General features: G+C 60.5%; 2 protein-coding genes and 1 pseudogene across 3 annotated transcripts; 1 reads left to right on the forward strand and 2 right to left on the reverse strand.

The window, feature by feature from the left end:
• Nucleotides 1–2,551: 2,551 nt before the first annotated feature.
• EIF4E1B (eukaryotic translation initiation factor 4E family member 1B) lies at nt 2,552–5,034 on the reverse strand. Its single transcript, XM_075102539.1, has 7 exons — nt 4,038–5,034; nt 3,798–3,883; nt 3,585–3,680; nt 3,385–3,448; nt 3,069–3,182; nt 2,816–2,955; nt 2,552–2,702 (listed from the first exon to the last, which is right to left on the reverse strand). Exons 1-7 carry the CDS (start codon nt 4,053–4,055, stop codon nt 2,588–2,590), a joined length of 633 nt encoding a protein of 210 aa, XP_074958640.1. The 5' UTR covers nt 4,056–5,034; the 3' UTR covers nt 2,552–2,587.
• Nucleotides 4,693–9,121, forward strand: SNCB (synuclein beta). Of its 2 annotated transcripts, none has more exons than XM_075102541.1 (6): nt 4,693–4,722; nt 5,216–5,343; nt 6,742–6,780; nt 7,106–7,224; nt 8,046–8,135; nt 8,371–9,121. In XM_075102541.1, the coding sequence occupies exons 2-6, from the start codon at nt 5,223–5,225 to the stop codon at nt 8,401–8,403; spliced, it is 402 nt and encodes a 133-aa protein (XP_074958642.1). In that variant the 5' UTR covers nt 4,693–4,722; nt 5,216–5,222; the 3' UTR covers nt 8,404–9,121. The 2 variants fall into 2 exon arrangements, with proteins under 2 accessions (XP_074958642.1, XP_074958641.1); XM_075102540.1 differs by lacking the exon at nt 4,693–4,722 and adding an exon at nt 4,980–5,079.
• Nucleotides 9,122–9,291: 170 nt separating this feature from the next.
• LOC142061306 (glutamate dehydrogenase, mitochondrial-like) lies at nt 9,292–21,562 on the reverse strand (annotated as a pseudogene).
• Between the last annotated feature and the right edge of the window lie 16 nt (nt 21,563–21,578).

Genomic DNA, 21,578 nt, shown 5'->3' on the forward strand with positions numbered 1-21,578 from the left:
TGGGCACCCGGTGTCAGCCCCCCACCCCTGGCCCAGCAATGGGGCTGCCAGGAGCCCATAAAGCCACAGAGATAAATGGCTCCTATTACTTTTCCAATCAAATGAAATCCCACTGCAGCTGCATGTGAATGGCAATGAACCACGGCACCTTGCGGTAGCCTCTGCCACCAACCCCCAGGCAACCTTGGCCTCCCATCATGGCAGGGCACAGGGCACCCCATGAGCACAGCCGCCTTGCTGTGCCCATTGTGGGGACAAGGGGACAGGGACAGTGTGCCGATGTGGCATGGGGGGGGTGTCAGCCCCAGAGCCAGGTGGGGGGCTATGGGGTGGCCATGCCAGGCAGAGGAGGAGTTGAAGGGGCAGAGGGACAGGCACCCCCTGGCCCTCACCCACTTCATGCTGCTACAGCTTGGGGGGAACACAAACAGGGGCCATTAATGGTGTGTGGGATGGGGCTCTCGGCACCCTACATGCTTCCACGCACCCCCCCCAGCTTCAGGCCTGCCAGCCCCACAACCCGTGTTCCCTCCGTGGCTCCTGCCTGCCTCTCACCCGGCGCGGGGAGAGGGGCTGGGGTAGCTCTGCCACCCCACTGCAGGCAGGGCAAGCTGCCAGCACTGCCGTGCCGGAGCTGGCCAAGGCGGGCGAGCGGCACCATCGCGTGGCGAGCGGCCGGCGGTGCAGGCAGCAGCCGGGCTCCCCGGCGCCACACGCTGCCCGTGCGGGCCGCTGCCGGGTAGGGCAGGGCAGGCTGCAGCCCCTATGCCTGGGTCCTCTCTTCGGGGCCCACCCCGGCTCCCCCTGCAGGCACCCAAGGCGTGAGTGTACCGGCCACCCACGTACTGCTGTGCCCCCCTCCCTGCCTGGCCCTGCTGCAAGCCATGGGGCCAGCATGGTCTGCAGAACCCCCACCCCAGGTGCCCCACAGGGGAAGGCAGCAGGATCCTATCTCCCTTGTACCTGTGCAGAGAAGCAGCCCAGGGCCAGTGTGTGACACAACGACAGAGGAACATGGCCTGGCATGCTGCGTGCCAGGGATGAGCTCCCACCTCCCCCCCCGGCAGGATCTCCCATGCCCTGTATGCCTGGCACAGGGGGCAATGGGGGTGGTGAAGGACAGACCCCTAGCACAGTTGCCCCAAGGGAGCTGCAGGGTTGGTGGCCCTGGAAAAGGGCAGACAAGTCCCAGGACACAGCTCTGTGCAGCCATGACAGCATCCCAGAGCAGGGCAGGGCTCAGCACACCCCAGCAAATCCCATGCGGCTGCCCCACAGGCAGCCAAGGGCTCCGGATGCCACAGTCCTACTGCCTGCCTGCAGAGCTGTGGCCAGAGATGCCTCAACCAACTGCAGTAGCAGAGACATAGTCAAGACTGTTCTGCAGGACCAGCTCTCTGCAAACCCCAGGTGCGGGCAGCAGCCCCAGCTGCAGGCGGGGCACCACCGAGCCAGCACGGGCACCACACAGCGGTGGAGGATGAGTGGCCCCAGCTCTGGGCTCATGGGGAGGTGCGATAGGCTGGAAGTGCTGCCCTGGACAGAGCACAACCCTGGGCTGAGCCGGAGCTGCCTGGGTGGCCCTGGAGGAGATGGAGAAGGATCCCCTCCTGGAGGAGAGCTGCAGAGGCCAGAAGTACAGGCAGTACTGTCAGGAACCAAGCAGGCAGCTCCACCTCAAGAACCTGAATAGGCGGGGGGGGGAAAAAGGACAGACCCAACAAAAACACAAATAAAAGAGTAAAGGACAGAGCATGGGCTGGACTGTGTTGGAGCACAGGGAAGGAGTAAGGGGGCCCCCTCTGCAGCCGGGGTCAGGACAGCCAGGAGGGACAGCAGAGGACATGGGCCATGGAAAGGAGGAGCCAGCAAACTCCCAAGGCTCAACAGACAGGGGCTGTGAAGCTGCAGGTCTGGCACCAATAAACCCTTAGAAAGCAAATGAGCTTCATACCACCTGTGCTGCAGGTGTCCATGGGAGGGGATGTGAGCAAACACAGCTGGAGGCAGGCAGTGTGGAGTCAATGTTGTGCTGGAGCCCCAGCACCAACCCTGCAGGGACACTGGGTAGCTGGTCCTCCTGAGAAGACAGACCTGCGTCCCACTGGTGCACAGGGGCTTAGGAGAGATGGCAACCAGCTCCAGGTCAGCTCAGCCTGGGGAAGAGCTGGGCTCTGGTACCCCCTCCCTCACCCAGGCTTGCAGAGCAGCAAGCTGTGCCCATGCCTTGGCCAGGGGAAGGCAGAGCCTAGCACCCTCCTGGGGACTATCCAGGGTCCCTCAGAGCAGAGGGACAGCCCTTTAGGCCCAGGGAGAGGGGCACTGGAGGAGGCAGGGGGCACACACAGTGCCTCAAGCCCACAGTGATGCCCAGGTGATACCAGCTCCGTGCTCACAATCCTGCTCACCCAGTGGGCAGGTACAGAATAAGGCAACACGTTATCCCCCACCCAGAAGATACCCCACCCCCCACACAAAAGACACCCCACAATGCCAGAGCCCTGGACACACAGACCATGCTCAGCTGCAGCCATTCATTATGGGATGGGACAGGAGAACCCCACAGGGAGTCCCACTCCTCCCACAGTCAGACCACAAACTTGGTCTTCGTGAGGGAACCGCTCTTAGTGGCTGTGTCTGCATGGGCCTGGTACCCAATGGCCACCTTCTGCGACAGGCCCAGATGCTCTTTGTAGACACGCCTGGAGGAGGGAAAAAGGCTGTGTGAACAGGACAGCATCACTTCTCCCTGCTCAGGGATCCCATTCCCCCAAAACCCAGCCCTGCACAGCCCCCCGCCATGAAGCTGCATTACCCAATGTGGGTGACCCCTTCCCGGTTCTCCGCTTCCCGGGTCCAGATGGCAATCTTGTCTCCCTTGGCACGGATATTGATGACAGCCCCACACACTTCATCACTGTATTCATCAAACATCTCCCCGATGAGGCACAGCAGCTGTCAGGAGGAGAAGGGGAGCCCATGACAGTCCCCACTGGGGCTCAGCACTGTGGCAGGGGAAACAATGCTGCCAGGACCCTGCAGGCCAGCCCAAGTGGGACCACACTCACCGTCTCCAACCAGAAACGGTCCAGCTCAGTGTGCCGCTGCTGCTTGGCCAGGGTGATGAGCCAGCGCCCACCACGCTTGTTCTGGCTGTCCTCCCACATGGGCTCAATGCCATCCTAGGGACAGGCAAGGGGATGGTCAGGGGCACCAAGCACCCAGCCAGAGACAGCTTGGGGAGCTGCGAGCACCCAGCCCGGCTTCCCTTCTGACCCCATGGCCAGGACACCTTGTCAGCCCCACGAGCACCCAGTGAGCCCCCATAATGCTGGGTGCTGCAGGGGTCTCTGAGAAGGGACTGCGGTGGAAGGGGTGTTTCACCTTGAAGAGGGAATAGTCGCAGCCAGATGTGAGCTTGCTGGCAAGCTGGATGTGGCTGTAGAGCCTGTGCGACGTGGAGACAAGACAGAGAAACAAGTGAGAAGAGGTGCCTCAGGGACCCCCAGCACCCTCCTCTGGCCCCAATTGCCTCACTAGGACCTCTCCAAAGAGGAGATGTTGCCCATCCGTGGGACACTCACGCCCAGAAGTCCTCCACAGTGCTGAACTTGGTGACGAGGCGCAGGTTTGCCTGCCACATCTTACTCTTGTCATTCTTAAAGAACCACAGTGCCCACCTGGGGAAGGAGGGGAGATGGGGGGGAGCTGTCAGCCATGCTGGTGTCAGCCCCCCTCCAGTCCCAGCACCCCACTCCCAGCACTGAAAAGGCTGCCCATGGCTGGGCCCCCCATACCTGTTCTGCAGGGGGTGCTTGCCCAGGCTCTCTGCCAGGAGCAGCTCTTGCTGCTGAGCCTTCCGCCGCCGCTCCTCTTGCCTCCGCTGCAGAAGGAGAGACAGACCCAAGGAGCCCACAGCCACTCCAGCAGGGAGTCTGCAGACCCCCAGCAACCCCCACACCATGGCACACCCCCAAGGGGGTGGCAGGGCTGCCTAGGCTCTGCTGCCAGGCCCAGATCACACACAGAGTACTCACCAGTTCCCCCGTAGCCATCCTGCCCAGCACAGGCTCCCCTCAGCTACCCCTGGCTCTTAAGTGCCCACAGGCGGGCGGGATGACGAGCTGTCCCAGCTGCAGCTGGTGGGGCTGGAGGGCGGTGTGCTGGGGAGAGAGTGTCAGGCCTACCCCTCCTGTGGAGCAGGGAGGTGGGGAGATCCCCCCTAGGGCAGGGAGCTGGGGGACGAGGGCAGGGGGTCAGGGTGGGATGAGGTCAGTATGGGGGGTTAGGTTGGGGTAAGAGGGGACAGTGTGGGGTGGGATGAAGATGGTATGGGGTGAGGTAGGGTGGGATGGTACACAGTGTGTGATAGCATCGGGATGGGGAGTGCAGATGGGGTGTGGGATGTGATGGGGAGGATGGGATCAGGGTAGGATGGGATGGGAACAACATGGGATGGAATGGAATAGGGAGAAAGTGGGGGATGTGATGGGGAGGGGTTGGGTTCAGAATTAGATGGGGTAGGGACAGGGTGGGATGCAAATGGGGTGGGATGAGGTGGGAAGAGGATGTGAGGGGATGGGATAGGGATGGGATGGGAATGGCATAGGGACAGGGTAGAACAGGGAAGGGATGGGACGGGGACAGGATGGGATAGGGACAGCCTGTAAGGGGAGGGGATGGGATGGGATCAGGATCGGGAGGAGATGGGACAGGAGGAGGGTGAGATGGGGATGGGATGTGATGGGAACCAGGACAGGATAGTATGGGGACAGCATGGGATGGAATCAGGACGGGTGGGGATGGGGAGAAGGTGAGACGTGATGAGACTATCCCGGGGGTGCCGAGCTGTGCGGGGAAGGAGCCTGTGGGCTGGGGCGGCAAAGGGCCGGGGTGCCGCTCCCGCGCGGGGCGGCCAGGCACGGCTCAGCATGGCTCGGCACGGTCCCCCCCGCACATCACGGCACGGCGCGGTGCGGCGCAGCGCGGCGCGGCCCCGGCACAGCCGCACTGAGCCCGCCCCGCCGCAGCCCGGCCCGGCCCGGCCCGGCGCGCCCGTCCACGCCGCCAGCGAGCCAGGTGGGGCGGGCAGCGGGACAGGGGCCGGGGGCCGGGGGCGCGGGGGTGGGCGGGGATGCGCGGGGCGGGCGGGGATGCGCGGGGCCGGGGCCGGGGGGGCCGGGGCGGGGTGAAGCCGTGCGGCCTCTCCCCGCAGAGCCGCCATGGAGGTGTTCATGAAGGGCTTGTCCAAGGCCAAGGAGGGGGTGGTCGCCGCCGCCGAGAAGACCAAGCAGGGGGTGGCCGAGGCTGCCGAGAAGACCAAAGAGGGGGTCCTCTATGTCGGTAAGGGCTGGCCCGGCCTGCCTGTCCCCCCGGCTTATCCCTGCCCGTCCCTTGCAAGCCTCTGCCGGCCCCTTCTGACTGCCCTTCCCTGGTCCTGCGTTTGCCCTTGCGTCCTCCTGCCCATCCCCCTGCCGTGTCCTCCCCCCCCTCCGCCCCGCCTGCCCCTGCCTCTTCCCCGCCACGACCACCCTGGCGGCTGGGTGCCCCGGGGCAGGGCGCCGGTGCCCGCAGTGTCCTGCTCGTCCCGCAGGGCATGTGCAGGCAGGAGGATGGGGACCCGCGGGCAGGGGTAGGGTCGGGGCTGGTCCCCAGGCTGAGAGGATGGGATCTCCGGGGACTGGATCCCCGGCGGCCTTCGGTGGTCTGAGCCTGAGTGCCCCGCGGCTCCGCGCCGAGGATGCTCTGGGGCCAGAGCACAGATGGACCGTGATGGAGATGGTGACACCCGTGCTGGGATGTGCCCGGCTCGGAGCATCGGGGCTGGGGACATGTTTGTCCCCCTTGGGAAGGCCATGCCCTGGAGTGCATCCCACACCACAGCTCTGCCGGTGTCTCCCCGGCACCCAGGCGGTGGCTGGGGGGTCCCTCTGCACTGCCCCTCAGTGCCGGCGTCCATTTGAGGCCAAGTCCTAGAAGACGTCACTGGCAGGGAGAAGGCAGCTCCTGGGTGGGCTACATGCCTGGCTGTGGTGCTGGGCTGCTTGGGGAGGAAGCTGAGGCCACCCCTGCTGCAGAAGGAGGGAGGGAGCTGGGCTCAGAGCTGTTCTCCCAGGCAGTGGTGGGTGCCAGCCCTGGACCCCCCACCCTGCCCAGGGGTGCGTGCCCTGGGCAGGGCTCCAGCAGCTCAAGGAGCACCCTGGTGCCCCATCCTGCAGAAGCTGCCCAGCTTCCTCCTTCCCCCCCAGTTGTAGACATCATGCTCCCATCCCGTGGGGTGTCCTGGCATCTGTGGACAGTGTCGCCCTGCCTGAAGGGAGCCTGGCAGGGTCGGCATGGCCAGCAGCAGCACCTGGTCCCAGGCTGCTCTGGCTGTGGGGCTTCCTGTGCCGTGTTGGCACCAGCTCTGGGTACAGATCCTGGCTCTCGCCGGAGCCTTTGTTCAGTAGCATGGCTGGTGTTCACCCTGCCTGGCTGTGCCCTGGCATGGTGCTGGGCCCCGGGGTCTCTGCCCTGCCTGGCATGTGGTGGCCTGGTGCTGCCCCAGCCCAGGCTCCTGCAGGGACTGGAGGAGCCTTGTGGGGAGCCAGGCAGGTGCTTGACCCCCCACTGTGGCCGGGCTGGAGTGCGGGTGGGATGTTGCCCCGGCTCACAGAGGCCTGCCAGGGTCCCGGGCACAACACTTGGCAAAGCTCAGCTGCTGGTCCCTTTAACCTCATCTCTGTCTGTTTCTACCCCCAGGGAGTAAAACCCAAGGCGTGGTGCAAGGTGTCACTTCAGGTACGGTCCCCTCCGGCTCCCTGCTCCCGTAGCTCTCTGGGCCTGATAGCGTGGCCACACTAACAAGATCAGAGGCTAATTGAGGGGCTGATGTCATCTGGCTAAAGCCTCTTATATAACAGGGCCCACAACGAAGGATTTGCTGTGGCTGCTCACACTCCCTGCCCAGCTGCAGAGCAGTGTCCTGGCTCCCTCCCCTCCCCAGTGCCCAGGCAGGGAGGTGGGGAGGGCCTGATCCTGTCCAGCGACTCCCCACCAGCCCCCCATGGGTGGGCACCCCTCCCTGGCACTGGGGGGCACTGATGGGCACCCCTGGCTCTTGCAGTGGCTGAGAAAGCAAAGGAGCAGGCGTCCCAGCTGGGCGAAGCAGCGTTCTCAGGTGCTGGCAACATCGCAGCAGCCACCGGGCTGGTGAAGAAGGAGGAGTTCCCTGCGGACCTGAAGGTGAGACCCGACCCCCCTGGCCATTGCCATGGCCGCGGGAAGGCTGGCATGTCCCCAGGCTTGGTGGAGAGCCCCTTGGCTGTTCCACAGCCCTGCAGGAGGGACCCTGAGGGTCCCCAGCTGTTATGCCTGTGCCCAGGGCAGGCAGACATCACTGCCCCGAGCATGCCAGCTGCCTGCGTGGCCGCTGCAGACATGTACGTGCACTAGCTCCTGCATGGTGGCCGGCGGTGTGGGGCCAGCGGTGCATCGCTCCAGTGGCTGTGAGGTGACCTGACAGCTGCGGGAGTGGAGGGGCAGGGAGGGGCAGTGGGTTTGCATCTCACCACCCCCATGAGCTTCCAGCTTAGCCCAAAATAGCATCAGCTGAAGAAATTAGGCCACTGCCGCCGCCACTGCTGCACAGGGGGATTGGCTGCCCCCCTTTCCCTCCTGCCAGCTGTGCTGTCAGCCCCAGGGAGGGGATACCCCAGCACCACCCTCCCCTGCCAGGAATGCAGGATGCTCCTGTGGCCCCACCAGGGCCCACACGGTGCCAGGACCCATCACCTGCCTGGGGGCAGGGCTGGGAGCAGTGCAGGGACATGCACACCCAGGCCCTGGTCCCATGGACTCCTGCCAGTTGCCTCCCAGCTAGGTGGGCTGGTGTGTGCCCACCCGTGCCCTTGCCAGCCATCCCCTGCTGGGCCCCCCACATGGAGCCCCAGCATCCCGGGTGCATTGCTGGTCTCTGCCAGGTCCCCCCAGTCTGTCAGGGGCAGGGAGGGTGGGTGCCACATGGAGGGCTTCATGCATGGAACTGATCCCCTGGTTCACCGCAGCCAGAGGAGATGGCCCAGGAGGCAGTTGAGGAACCACTGGTTGAGCCGCTGCTGGAGCCAGAGGGGGAGAACTACGAGGAGCCCCCACAGGTGAGGGGATGGGGTGGCAGAGGGGCACAGGGCACTACAGAGGCCACAGGGTGCCAGCGCTCAGTGTCCTGGTGGCCATTGCTGTCTGGATCAAAGCCTGGGGCCTGCCTGCTACCAGGTGCCCCGTGCATACAGCCCTGCAGAGTCATGTGCAGGCTGGCATGGGGCTGGGAGTACCGGGGCTTCATGTCCCACCTGAGCTCTCTCATCAGCTCTTTCTTTCCCTACCCCACAGGAGGAATACCAGGAATATGAGCCAGAGGCATAATGGACCCCTGTCCTCGCCTCTTCCACCAGCAGCACAACGAACCGCCGGTAGCCCCCTGCTCCTCCCTAGCCAGCCCTGGCCGGTGCCTGCACGCTGGGGAGGAGCAGGGGTGCCCCTGCCCCGTTCGCTCACAAGTTCTTCCTCCAGTTCCGTTCCAAGGGACTGCGTCCATGTCTCCGTACCGTGTCTAGCAGTGAGAAAAACCCGCCATGTCTAAGCCCCTGAGCCCCGGCATGTGGCCGAGCCGTGGGCACTGCCCGCAGGGACTGGTGTGTGTGTGTGCGCGTGTGTCTGTGAAGCCTGGGTTTATCGCTCTGTATCCCTCCCAGCGCCATAAACCCTGGCTGTGTCCCAGCGTGTCTGTGTCTGTACAAAGCATGTTGACCTGTTTGCGGGCTGCTGTACATTTTGCTTGCACGCGTGTCCCTGTGGTTCTGCTCTAGTCATTGTGGAACTATTTTTTTTTATATATATATATCTCTATCTATGGGTGGACGGGTCTTTTGCCTTTGTGAACCCTTGGTGCCCAAGCCTGCTCCCCAGCCTGCTGGGTGGTGACGGTGCCTGCGCCCCTCCCGAAGGTCCTGTAGCGCCGACGCTGTGTTGTGACGTGGCATGGATATCCCCCCCAACCCCGTCGCTGGATGTGCAATACGAGGGCAGCTGCCAGTGACACAGCTGCCCCCGTGTCCGTGAATAAAGCCAACTCTTGTCTGTAGCCCCCTGGTCCTGGTTGTGGGTTCCCTGGGGAGAGGGGGGGCCCGGTGCTTTGGCAGAGGGGTAGCTTTGGGAAGAGGAATGAGGGGCTGGGGCAGACTAGCTGACCCCTTCCAGCTGGGGAAGCGGGCAGGACTGGGTCCTCATGAGGGCAAGGTGCCTTCTGTCTGCTCACTGCTGTGTCAGCAGCAGGTCACCATGCCCTGGACCTCCAGCTATGCTCTGGCTGAGGCCTGGGGTGCAGGCAGTGCCCTGTACCACTTGCCTGTGTGCTGGCTGCAGTGCTTTGTATCTGGAAGTGAATGCAGGGGGCTCTTCGGGGCTGAGGACCTCGAGCTGGGATGTGGCTGGATACAGTCCTGGGCTCGAGCACTGGTTCCCTCCCAGGAGATGCTGGCTGTGCTAGGAGAGGGGGTTCAGGTGCTGGGCGCAGGCTTCCCCCAATCGTCCCTGCAGCAGGATGTGTTGCTGTTTGTAAGGTACCTCCTGGGGATGCACCCTCATCTTGTGCTAGAAGCTCAGAGCAAAGGGGAGCCTCTGGTGATCTGCTGTGCCTACCTTCTTACACAACTGTGCTCCCCTCCGGGGACTAGGGACATGGCACCCGTGGCTTGCTCAGCTGCAGTGTGACCACTTCAACGGCAGGTGACTGCCACACATCACTAAGCAATGTTCGCCACAGCAGGGGGTCCTATGCCCACCCCACAGCACAGTCCTTGGGCCTTTGGCTCCCCCAGGGCAGGGTCACCAACCCAGCCTGAGCCCCCAGCCAGCCTCCAGCCCCTTAACTGCAGCACAGGCTGGAGGGAAAGGCTGGGCTGAGTCTTCCCGCCATGAATATCAGATTAAATCCCCCACCCGTGCTGGCTCACCAGCTTTGCCAGCAAGGAGTGAAGCTGCAGCAGTCAGCACAGACACACAACAGGTTTGCTGATGCCTGCAAATCCCCACCCTGGCTCTGCTCCCTGTGTCTGTGCCAGTTGCGGCAGTGCTTGCAGCGCCCACCATGTGTTATTAAATGGACCACGGTGGCTGTTCCTGGGGCTGGCTGTGCCATGGGCTGTCCCCACCCCTGGAGCTAATTGCATTTTTTCCTTCCCTGTCCAATTCTGCCAGACATGGGCAAGTAGGCCCAAACAAGGATCAGCATGGCTTCCTCCAGTGCCCAGGAGGCTGTAAAGGGGCTGGGGCAGAGGGGGTGTGGGGGAAGACAGCCCCCTGCCCAGGAGAGCTGAAAGCCAGGCAGCAGGGAAAGAACGTGCTCAGCCCAAGTGTTTATAGAGACCAGGGTCCCCACTCTGTACATCACGAAGTGTCCCGGGCACCCGCTGTGCAGCAGGACTGTGACCCTCACCGTGTGGCTGGCAGCGAGGCCCGGGTCAGCCCTGCTGGGTGCTGTGTCATTGTACACAGTGAACACCTTCTCCAGAACGCACAGGTAGGCAGCCGTTTTCTGGTCCAGGCCCTGGTTGTACCTCGCAGCCATGGTCATAATTTGCTAGAGAGAAAGGAGAGCTGTGAGACTGGTGTGTGCTGCAAGGCTCTGGGGACCGAGGGGTGGGCAAAGGACCCAGAGAGGATGGTGCAGGCAGCACCACGTGTGCAAGCACCAGGCCAGGCCCTGGGAGCACCCAAAGGGGAGGAGGTCACCTCCACACCAAATGTCCAAGCGGGCTGTTCTTTAGGACCTGGAGCCATCTACAAGCAGGACTGGAGATGCTCTCCCACTGCTGCCCCGCAGCACACCCAGGGGCAGACCCTGCCCCCACGGGTGGGCTCCACACATACCACTCACACTGCTGAGCATGGCATGCAGCCACTTCCCCAAGGGGTGGCATAAGACCCCACACCCAGCAGTGCCAGCCCCATGCTGCACCCCCTGGCTCATCTAAGCAACCCTGGAAATGAAGAACACAGGTTCAAGGGGATGGAGAGAGGGACAGGGACCCAACAGCAGCAAGGGACACTGCTGAGGATGAGGCTTTACCCAAAGTGTGGACACAGCCACCACTAGGACGATGAACCCAGGCCTCATGCTGGCCCACTGGGAGTGGTGATGGGGTGTCAAATACAGCACAGAGCCTCTGCAGCAAGGCAAGGGGCCCGACAGCAGGGATGGACAAGGCCAGGAGCCCATGGAGGTACCTTGGCTGACTACTCCATGGTGTAGGCCAGTCCTGAATAAACAATGTCCTTCCCCGAGGCACCCTGAGGAGGATAATAAGTGAATCCTTTGTGGGTGGGGCTACAGGTTGGCCCCCCAAGCCCATTTGTGAAGCACAGCCCCTTTGCTCAGTGCAAGACTGCCACGGGTGGTCTAAGCTTGGCTTGCTACTTCTGCAGCCGGCTCCAGCACATGGCTTGGCTCCCTGCAGCATCCAGCAGCACCCTCAGATGGTAGTGCTGTACCACCACACATGGCATCTCTACTCCATCTCTTCCACCAGTGGCTGATTGCACAGGGGGCTCTGTGTGTGCCACACCTCAGCTTGCAGCACTGGGATGGCAGACAGGAGTGTCTGGAAATGCAAAACAAGTGAGGCAGGACAACCCTCCATAGTTGTAGACCCTTACAGTCATGCGGGCCTGGAATTCTGGGGATGGGACAATGGAGATCTCCCTTCTGGCCTTGCCAGTGCTCCAGGCTGTGCTGTGCTGACTGCAGGAGGTGGTAGCTGGATTCCTGCTCATACCTGAAGGTGAGTCAGCTGTAGCTAACGTGGTCCAGGCTCTTTAGCCACTCAAAGAAGGATACGGTCACACCACCTGCATTTACATAGATGTCCTGCCAAGGGCAGTATGCACTTCAGATTTGCTGCTTAGGGTGACCCCAACACCCATGACCCATCTGGGGATCTCTCCTCCTCTGCCTTGGGTCCCTCCCCATAGCCTTGGGCTCTGCCCTCAGAGACGGTCCTGAGGTTACTGGGATGGCTGAATCCTAGAGCCGTGATGGCTCTGCACTGCCTCTGAGCAGAGACACTAGCAGCTCTGACACCCTGTGTGATGTGGCACGGTTTGCTGTTGGCCCATCAGTGGCTGCAAGACATCCTGGTGCTGGCCAGGAGCCCTGAGGTCTATTGCTGCTGCAGCCAAGAAGCAGGAGGGTTCAGAAGGGAAACTAGCATCAGGAGCTGGGGGCAAGGCAGGGAACAGGCTGAGTGAGACAACACCATCGACACTGCCTGATCCCAGAGCCTGGCAGGTGCAGCTGACAATGCTGTGTGGCCCACCATCTCCCTGTGTGTGTGTGTATGGACATACCAGGATGACCAGGATCTTTCTTTGCAGGAATATCTTGTGTGCTGCTGGTGTAGTGTGGCCGTTGGCAGCTTCTGCAATTACCTGAAAGCACAAGCAGAGCAAAGGTGAGATAAGCAGATATGAAGGTAGAAACCATTGACAGGCTGCTTTCCCTGCTACTGGATCCCCCCCACCATGCCACTTCTGGCAGCTGGTGTCTGGGCACTTGCCTCCCCACTGAAGGTGTTCAGGATGCGCAAAAGCTCAGACTTCATGTTTCGCACAGAATGATTGAAGGCTCAGGCTGCAAAAGACCTTGGCTGTGACAGAGTCCCAGGTCCAGCACACCCTTTGGTCCCTGGAGCTCACAGTGAAGGGAGGAAACTGGTATTCAAAACAGTCCCCTACTTTGTTCACTCTTATCTGCTGTCTAGGATTTTCAGTGTCAACACTGTGACACCCAGTACCTTCGAGGATATCATCTCCCTTGCCCTGGGCAGAGGATCTTAAACAACAATGAAGACTGAGGATGCCAGAAGACCGGGCCAAGGTCACTCCAACAATCCTTCCACCCTGCTAGCAAAGGGAAGGGCTCAGGCTTTCCTCTCTCCCGCGTTATGTGACCTGCCACCTCTGCCTCAGGCTCTGTCCCTCTGGCACAGCAGGTGAGTTGTCAGTGCAGTGACATGACAGCTTCCTGGGGTGCCGAGTGCCAAAAGTGAAGGTTCAGCTGGGCTGCTGTCACTCACACTGATGCAGGGCCTGTTGGAGTGTGCGGTGTGAGTGGTCTGTACTTTTGCTTGTACCCAGGGTGCATTCTCCCTCGTAAGCTGTTTCTCAAAAGCAGCAGGGATGAGGATGTTGCAGGGCACCTCCAGGATGCCACCATCATAGGGCCTTGCTTTTGGGAAGCCAACTATGGTACTGTGGCCCTGGAATGAGCAGAAGAGCCCTGATGGGCCCAGCCTGGCAGCATTGAGTGCTGCCCTCAGAGCTGGACTCTCCAGCAGGTGAGGGGCAGCCCCATTCTCTGTGGGCATTTCAGAGGCAAGCACTGACCACCCCCCCCTAAGAACAGGGGCTGGGTTAACTTGGCTCAAGTCACCGGCTCATACTCTTCTAGCTCCCTGGGATCAATCTCTTTAGGATTGTAAATGGCTCCATCTGTCTCCCCAACACAGATGCAGCAGGCTCTGTACTCGTGCAGGCATTTTATGGTGTGCAGCCCCACTTTGCCAAAGCCCGAGAGCAACACAGGGCAGAGACGATCAGGGGAGAGGGACGTCATGGGGACAGACACTGAAAACTGACACACTGCTCTGTTAACAGTCCCCTCTCAGGAGCTTGACCTGAGAACCCCTGATCAGGAACTCCTGATCTAGCAGTTCTTGGTGAATGCTTTGGCTGGATGGAAACTAGGACCTGGCAGGACAGAGACCTCCTTGTCTAGTTAGAGAGTTGTGAAAAGCAGTCTGTGGGATAAAGGCTTCTAGCTCAGCCTGTCTTCTATCACCTCCAGCGCTCCTGGATGCAACGTTACAAGCACAGCACGCTGCTCAGCTTCTAAAAGTCTGTCTCAACAGAAAACAGATTCAGTGGGAAACACAGTCCGTTGGTGGGCACCACGCAGCATCTATGCACAATCCAAGCAATCCTCCTGCACCTCACACTGAGGGGGTGCGATTGGCTGCCACGGCACCAGCAGAAGGCAGGGCCATGGGGCTAGCTCAGTTGTTCTTACAGGAATAGATGATTTTGCACTGCCTGCCCCAAAGCTCTTGCCTGCTTGGTACAGCTCCTAAAAGCAACACTGGCTCCTGAGACTGCAAAAACATCCCCAAACACAGCAAAATCATACAAACAGTGGCCAAGGACTTCAGCTTTTTCATTCCCTGCCATATCAGCAAAGCAGAAGGATGTGTGGAAAGGGAAGGGGTAAGAAAAGGAAGGAAGGAAGGGCACTGTGGGCAGCAGCTCTGGGTGCAGCCTCATTTCAAAGCCATGGCAGGGAGCTGCATCAAGGAGTGAGTGCTTGGAGGAAAGCACAAAGCAGGCAAGATGTCACCTGCGTGGTTTCCAGTTTATTTCTCCCTTGTAGAGAGCAGTGGCCTCAGCAGGAAACAGCCGCTGTGGGCAGACCAGGCAGTGGACCTGGGCGGCAGTGCCTGGCCAAGGGCAGAAGCTTCTGGAGCTAAAACGGGGAAGCACTTCACCACAGTTGTGAGCAGGCCCTGGGCTGCAGGGAAGGGAAGGTCCTCCTTGAAAGGAGAGGGGAAAAGGCAGGGCTGGGACCTGCAGGGTCCCACTGAGCTCCCAGGTTGCTGGGCAAGGCAAGCCAGTGTGGGCCAGACCCACAGACCACCCGGAAGAGATGGGGGCTGCACTCGCAAGCAGGACCTTTGCCGCAAGTAACATCATGACTCGCTGTGGCCGGTTTGGAGGTGACAGAAATGTGACATTGTCACTGGAGTTACCTCTCTCCATCCAGTCTGGCAGAGCCCTGTGTCCTGCCACCTCTCTGCTCTACCTGCTGGGCAGATGAAGGTCAGTCACAGCTTCCATTTTATGATCAATTTCAGACAGGATGGCTACAGAGAAACCTTGGGAATGCCTGTGCAGTGCGAGCAGTGTGGCAACCCTGGACCTCTGCATGCAGCAGGCCTGAAAAACTGCTCAAAGGCATGCCAGATGCCACAGGGTGAGAAGAGATGCAGGAAATCATGTCAAGGCAGCACTGAGACTGAAAGCTTTCCTGGAAAGGAAGGGCAGAAAGATCCTGAGGAATTGTCCTCTTCAGAGCTGTAACTGGGCTGAGTGCTCACCTGCAGCACAAAGGCCTTGCTGGGGAAGCCAGGGCTCAGGCTGATGCAGTCCATGTGCTCTGTGTTGGTGGTGTAGTTCTCAGTGCCATGCAGGACCGCCCCCGCCCTGGGCAGAGCATGTGCTGTGGATGCCTCCCTGGCTGATGGGATTTCTGTCACACACACCTGGGCATTGATGTCCTGCGAGTCCATGAAGGGGAGAGCAATGGTTAAGGTCTCACCTGATGCAGGTCCTCTAGAGAGGACCTTCCCCAAGACTTGGCTTCCCTCACCTTCCCCTAAGCCTCAGCTAAACCTAAAGCAACTCACTGGCAAGGGTCTCTGGGCACAAATCCTTGTAGTGCCCATGGCATCCTGGGCTCCAAACCAGCACTGTTGGAGCTTACCCAGTACCCCAGCATGTGGGTGTAGGTGTCAGTTATCCAGAACATTTCCTGCTCCCCAGTACTGACATCAGGGGCCAGGAGGTCAATCCCAGGCCCTGTGGAGGTAGAAAAATCTGTCAAACCCTGCCCTTCCAGTTTGATCACTTTGCTCCAGCCAATGGCACGTGCACATCCAGGTGATTTTCACAGGCTGGTCATGTCCTTGGGCACACTAAGAAGTCCCCCGAACCAAAGTGTGTTGCTGCCCAGGCCCCAGGGCCTCCCCATCTTCCCTCAGGCATGAACATCTTTGGCTTTCACAGGGTCTTTGCCATCTCCCTTCCCAACATTTTCAAGTAAAGAGGAAATGCAAAGGTCTTTGCTTTGTGACCAGCACCCACTGAGCTCTCTATCACGTGCTGAGACAGGAGAAACCTTCACTCCTCCGTACAACTGCACAGGCCAGTGGGAATGGAGGGTAACGTGTGGGTGAGACCCCCGCCCAGCAGTACCTGGGAGGCAGCCTGGGCCAGCCCACAGCACTCAGCGCCACATAAAGCTCCCCTGCTCCAAATCACAGTGCAGGCAAAGCAAAGCAGTGAACAGAGAGCAGAGCACCAGGGCAGTGAGCACTGCTGATAGGCGGCGAGTGAGTGGCAGGCTCTGTGCCTGCCCAGCCAGGCAGCTGCTGCCTGCAAGCTACACATTGCTTACAGAATGGGGACAAAACCACTCTCACCTATAAATCCCTTCTTGGACATTTCTACAGTAAAATGCCTTGTTATTTTTTCCAGCTCATGTTCCTGTGCAAGAACAACAAAACACAGTCGTTACTACAGGCCTCAAGAAAAATCACAGGACTGGTATACATCAGGCAGCTGCCCTGCACTGCCTGTACAGGGCACACCCCAATGTCTCCAGGGAGTTCATTCACAGCAGGTGGGGACCCTGGATTGAAAAAAGATGTGTGAGCTCCTGGTCCCTTTGCTCACTGCCCTTCCAACCCCTCACTGATTTGCACCTTCTCCCAGCACAGCAGGCAGCAGCAGGAGCGTCCCTACTCCAGACTCCTCCAGTGTGTGTCTGGCCAGATGCACTCACCCATAAACCAGGGTTCACCACCCCTCTCTCCGCCTTGAGCTGCTTTTCGCAGTCGCTGGGTGAGTGTTACTACAGATGTCTCCCCCTGCTTGTCTGAGTGCATCACTGTGATATGCACGGAGAGGAGGGGCTGTGCAAATGGAGCGTGAGTTATGGCTGTTGGCAGGGGAAGGAGAGGAGTGAACTCCATGAGTATTTCCTTGAATCGATCCTCAGGCATGCCATGGCACCACCAAAAGGAACATCTGGAAAAGACCAGGTAAGGCAGGTGGTGTTCTCTGCCTGCTGACTGGGGGAAGGCAACCACAACAATCATGACCTTGTTGGTGAATCCAGGCAAGTGCCCACTGCTTCCCCACACTACACATGGCTCCCTGCTAGTGCTGCATGGCCTCTGCGGAGTGGAGCCAAAAGCAGGACAGGATACAGACCCTGAGCCTGCTACCAAACACCACCAGCCAGAGCTGAATCCATGAAAACCCAGGCACAGAGACCGCATCTGAGAAGCATGATGCTTGATGCTCCCTGATTAACATGAACATCCCGGACTGCCAGTGGCATATTCTGCAGCCGCAGCAAGCCTTGCCCTCGTACATCCATGCGCAGAGGAACATCCTGCACTTCTAGAGCACTTCTGATTTTCAAAGCATCTAACAAGCTTTTCTGACTCATGGTATCACAGCCCCATCCCAGGCCCAAGTCACCATGTGCTTTACATTCCCCTTGTACTTACCCACTATGAGCATTTGTATGTCATTAGTGCAGCCAGGGCTTTTACTTCATCGACACCAACTGAGCTGCTGAAACGAACCCCTGGGAAAGGAGAGAGAAGAAATGAAGAGTCTCTGCCTTTTTACCACAAATGGCACAGAGGCATTGTTGGAAAGGCTTTGACTCTTCTGCAACAGCAGCATCTACTCGCAATAGGTGATCAGCAATTGTTCAGCTAGACCCGTTCCTCCAGATCACCACAGAACAGAAAGCAGGTTCCTACCAGCCATCCATCCCACAGACAGAGGCTTTTGCTGTGGTGGCACCTCAAATAGCACAGCTGGAGCATGGTGAAAACCTCAGGCTAAGGTAAGGGGACAGGAGGCTGGGACCCCTCAGGCTCAGCACAACTGTTGCCACTTTGAGGTGTGCTTAGGGCAGCGAGTATACAGTGTTTAGGATGAGGAGTCAAACGCACACAGGGGTGACCACCAGTCACGCTGTTCTTGTGCTGCAGTGTGAGCAGCTGGGCTGCATCTGAGGTTGGCAAAGCTGCCTCCCCCAGGCATCCCTTGTCCTTCTGCGGGATGCATCCAAGGATGGCATCCTCCCAGACACTGCTGCAGGCATCCCAACCACCACTGTGTTCATGCAGACGCCCCCCACTCAGGCTCCTCGCTCCCCAAGCCAGGCAGGGGCAAGCCCAGCAGAGCCCCATGCACAGGGCTGAGTCCAGATGGTGTAGTGGGGCCATGGCTCCCTGCCTCTCTCCCTCTGCAGGGCAGGCGGTGCCAGCTGTGCTGGACCTGCCAGCCCCACACCACCTCCCAGGCGCCGCAGTCCCTGCGCAGGGCAAAGGCCACCTCCAGGACATGGCTGTGGCACTGGCTGGTCTCCAGGAGCCCACCCCACCTCCGCCATGGCAGCCACCTGCCCGTATGTCGTGGTTTAGCCCTGGTCAGCAACCAAGCACCATGCAGCTACTCACCCACTCCCTGCCAGTGGGATGGGGGAGAGAATCAGAAGGGTAAAAGCAAGGAAACTCCTGGGTTGAGATAAAGACAGTTTAATAGGTAAACAAAAAGCTGTGGGTGCAAACAAAGCAAAACAAGGAATTCATTCGCTCCTTCCCACAGGCCGGCAGGTGTTCAGCCATCTCCAGGAAAGCAGGGCTCCATCGCGCATAATAGTTACTTGGGAAGACAAATGCCATAACTCTGAACGTCCCCCTCTTCCTCCTTCTTCCCCCAGCTTTATATGCTGAGCATGATGTCATATGGTGTGGGACATCCCAGTGTTCAGTCGGGGTCAGCTGTCCCAGCTGTGTCCCCTCCCAGCTTCTTGTGCACCCAGCAGAGCACGGAGAGCTGAAGAAGTCCCTGACTAGTGTAAGCACTACTTGGCAACAGCTAAAACATCTCCGCTTTATCAGCACTGTTTCCAGCACAAGTGCAAACCACAGACCCATACTGGCTCCTGTGGGGAAAAGTAACTCCACCCCAGCCAAAACCCTCACACTGCTGAAGGCCTCTGGCAACCCGAGGTGTCAGGGCTGCCCCTGCCAGGCCAGCCGTGCCCCACACCGCCATGCTGCCCCCAACATGGCCACTCCCACCCCACCGCCCTGACAGCAGCCAATAAGAGCCGCTCGGGGTGTCTCAGGGCACGCCCTTCAGCAAACGGCTCCCTGATTGGATGATCCCCGCCGGCATAGCCGCGGGGGGGCGCTGTGGAGAGCAGAATGGGCGGGGCAAGGCCCTTCTGATTGGCTGATTCTCTGGCCAATGGGAGATGGGAGGGTGGGCGGGGTCTGCACCGGGAGAAGGTGGTCTAAAGGGGCAGGGCCATGATGGGTGGGGGCATGAGGGGCGGGGCCCGAAGGGGCGGGGCCAGGCGGGAGCAGGGGTTGCTGCTGGACCTGTCCCTGCCTGCACCTGGGGCCCTGCCTGCACCCGGGAGCACCCAGGGTGATGCGCTTGGCCACCGGGCTGCAAGTGATCCCAGCTGCGGTGCCCTCATCCCTGCAGAGCTGGGGCACAACCCCAGGCATGGGCTCTGTTTCGGGGCACCCAGGGCAGGGGGTACTAGCAGGGGTCAGGTCACCTCCCAGCACCTCCACATTGAGGCAGCTGGGAAGGCAGCACTATTTTTAGGACACTTGGGGCTTTCGGATCTCCCAGTAATATCCGTGTCACCCCAAGGCCCTGGCAGCTCTGGGCACCCCGCAGTTGCTCCCACTGGCAGCATGGACCAGCCTGGCAAGGGGACTCTGGGGACGGTGTGGGATTCACAGCTACAGTCAGCAATGGGAGCCAGGTGCCCCGGGGTGTCCCCTGCTGCTCCCATTTGCCAGCACCCCATCAGCTCCAGAGCCCAGCCTCCTGGCCTGCAGATAACATGGGCAGCCACGTGTGAAGGCAGTGCAACAGTGAGTGGCTGCGGGAAACCCATCGCCTTCCCACCCGGAGGGGACACATTCCCCACCAGGACCCTTTTGGCTGCGTCTCACTCCTGCCTGGCACAACCAGGCACCAGACGGTGCAGAGCCAAGCCTGGGCCAAACTGTGTGCTGGGTGCGTGTGCCTGCTTGCACTGGTGTGTGTGGGCACTGGCGGCGTGCCGGCGGCTGTGGGGGAGCCCGGTGCGTTCACGTGGCGCTGCCCGTGTGGGTGTGGGAGGTGGGCCGCCTCACCGAGGGAGGGGGCTGCTATGCTACCTGTGCTGGCAGCCCCTTCGCCAAGGGAGAATGCGCTTTTCAGGCAGCTGCCTGACTCCTTGCGCGCCAGCAGCGCGGGAGTGCGTTGCCAAGGCAATGGGGACCATCTTACTCATCCTCCTCGCTATTGTTCTCCTGCCAGCCCCAAGGTACCCAGGCGGGCGGTGAGAGGAGGAGGAAGAGGCAGCCAGCTTGGGATGAAGACTGCCTGTGGGGAGGGGAGGATGCTCTCTGTGACCCCCCAGGCCAGCCCCAGCAGGGATGGGAATGCGCTGGGCACTGAGATGCCGGTGCCAGATGGGGAGGGCAGCTGCTGGTGGAGCTGAGAGTGGAAGCAAATGCCAGTGGGGTGCAGGCCTGCAGCCCCCCCCGCCCTGTGGCAAAGCCTGGCCAGGGAATGAGGGACATTTTGGTCCCTTCCTCTGCCAGGACTTGATCCTGCCCATGGTGTCCCTTGTCCCCCACAGGGTCTGCGCCCAGTCTTGGGTCTGATCCCAAATAGGGCAGTGTGGGATGTAAACCCATACCTGTGTCCCACACTATCCTCCCCCGCTCTGTAAGCAGGCAACTGGGCCCAGTCAATGCAGTGGGACTGGGTCCGGCACACAGGACAGTCGGAAGGAACAAACACCTTGAAGATGGGACACACTGATGGGTGCAGCAATTTACCCCCACATCATCTGCCCCATCCACACACTGGGGTGCCCGGTGGTGATATGGGGTACCTCACTCTGCCCCGGAGCGGGGTAAAGCAATGCTTTTTATTTTATTTCCATATCCTGCCTCCCTATTTTTATCCTTTGGGGTTTTGTTCCAGCCTGGCTGTTTACTGGAAGGAGCATTTCCAACCTCCCTTGTCTCCAAGCAACCAGGTGTGCCAGCTCCCATTGCACTGGCCTCGCCCTATAGATCTATAGGGCCGGGCGGGGGTGCTAATATTAACCCCAGGATGGGGTTCCCCTGTCCCCACCCCGGCCCTATAGATCTATAGGTCCTACTCCTGCTCCAATGCTGACATCCCAGGGCAGGGAGGAGATCCTATAGGGTGACAAAGGGCAGCTGGGTGGTTTTCAGGGGGATGCTGGAGGGTTTTGGGGGGAATGAAGGGATGAAGGCAAGGCGAGCAGGCCACCTTCCCCCCCACAGTGCAAGCGGGAGTGCGTGGGAAGGAGTTAGACAAAGCCTGAGCCTGGGAGCAGAGGCAGGCACTGCCAGGAGGGAGACGGGGACATTCTCCCCTCCCTGTCCTCCCCCACCCTTGGGTGAGGGGTGCACGGGAGCCCACCTCCATCCCCACCGCGGTGGCAGCTTGTCCCCATCCCTCGGGCTGGTTGGCATGCCGCCAGCCCCCCGGTGATGACCGGGAGGGAAGCATCCATCTCTGTCACCAGGTAGGAGGGGGACTGGGCTCTGTCGCTGTCACCCCCACCCACGGGACCCTCGCTAAGGGTCGGGGACCCACCGGGCAGGCCGATGCTGGCCATGTGCCCCGGATGCAAC

This window comes from Phalacrocorax aristotelis, chromosome 8 (genome assembly GCF_949628215.1).
Source record: "Phalacrocorax aristotelis chromosome 8, bGulAri2.1, whole genome shotgun sequence".
In the NCBI taxonomy this organism is placed as follows: Eukaryota; Metazoa; Chordata; class Aves; order Suliformes; family Phalacrocoracidae; genus Phalacrocorax; species Phalacrocorax aristotelis.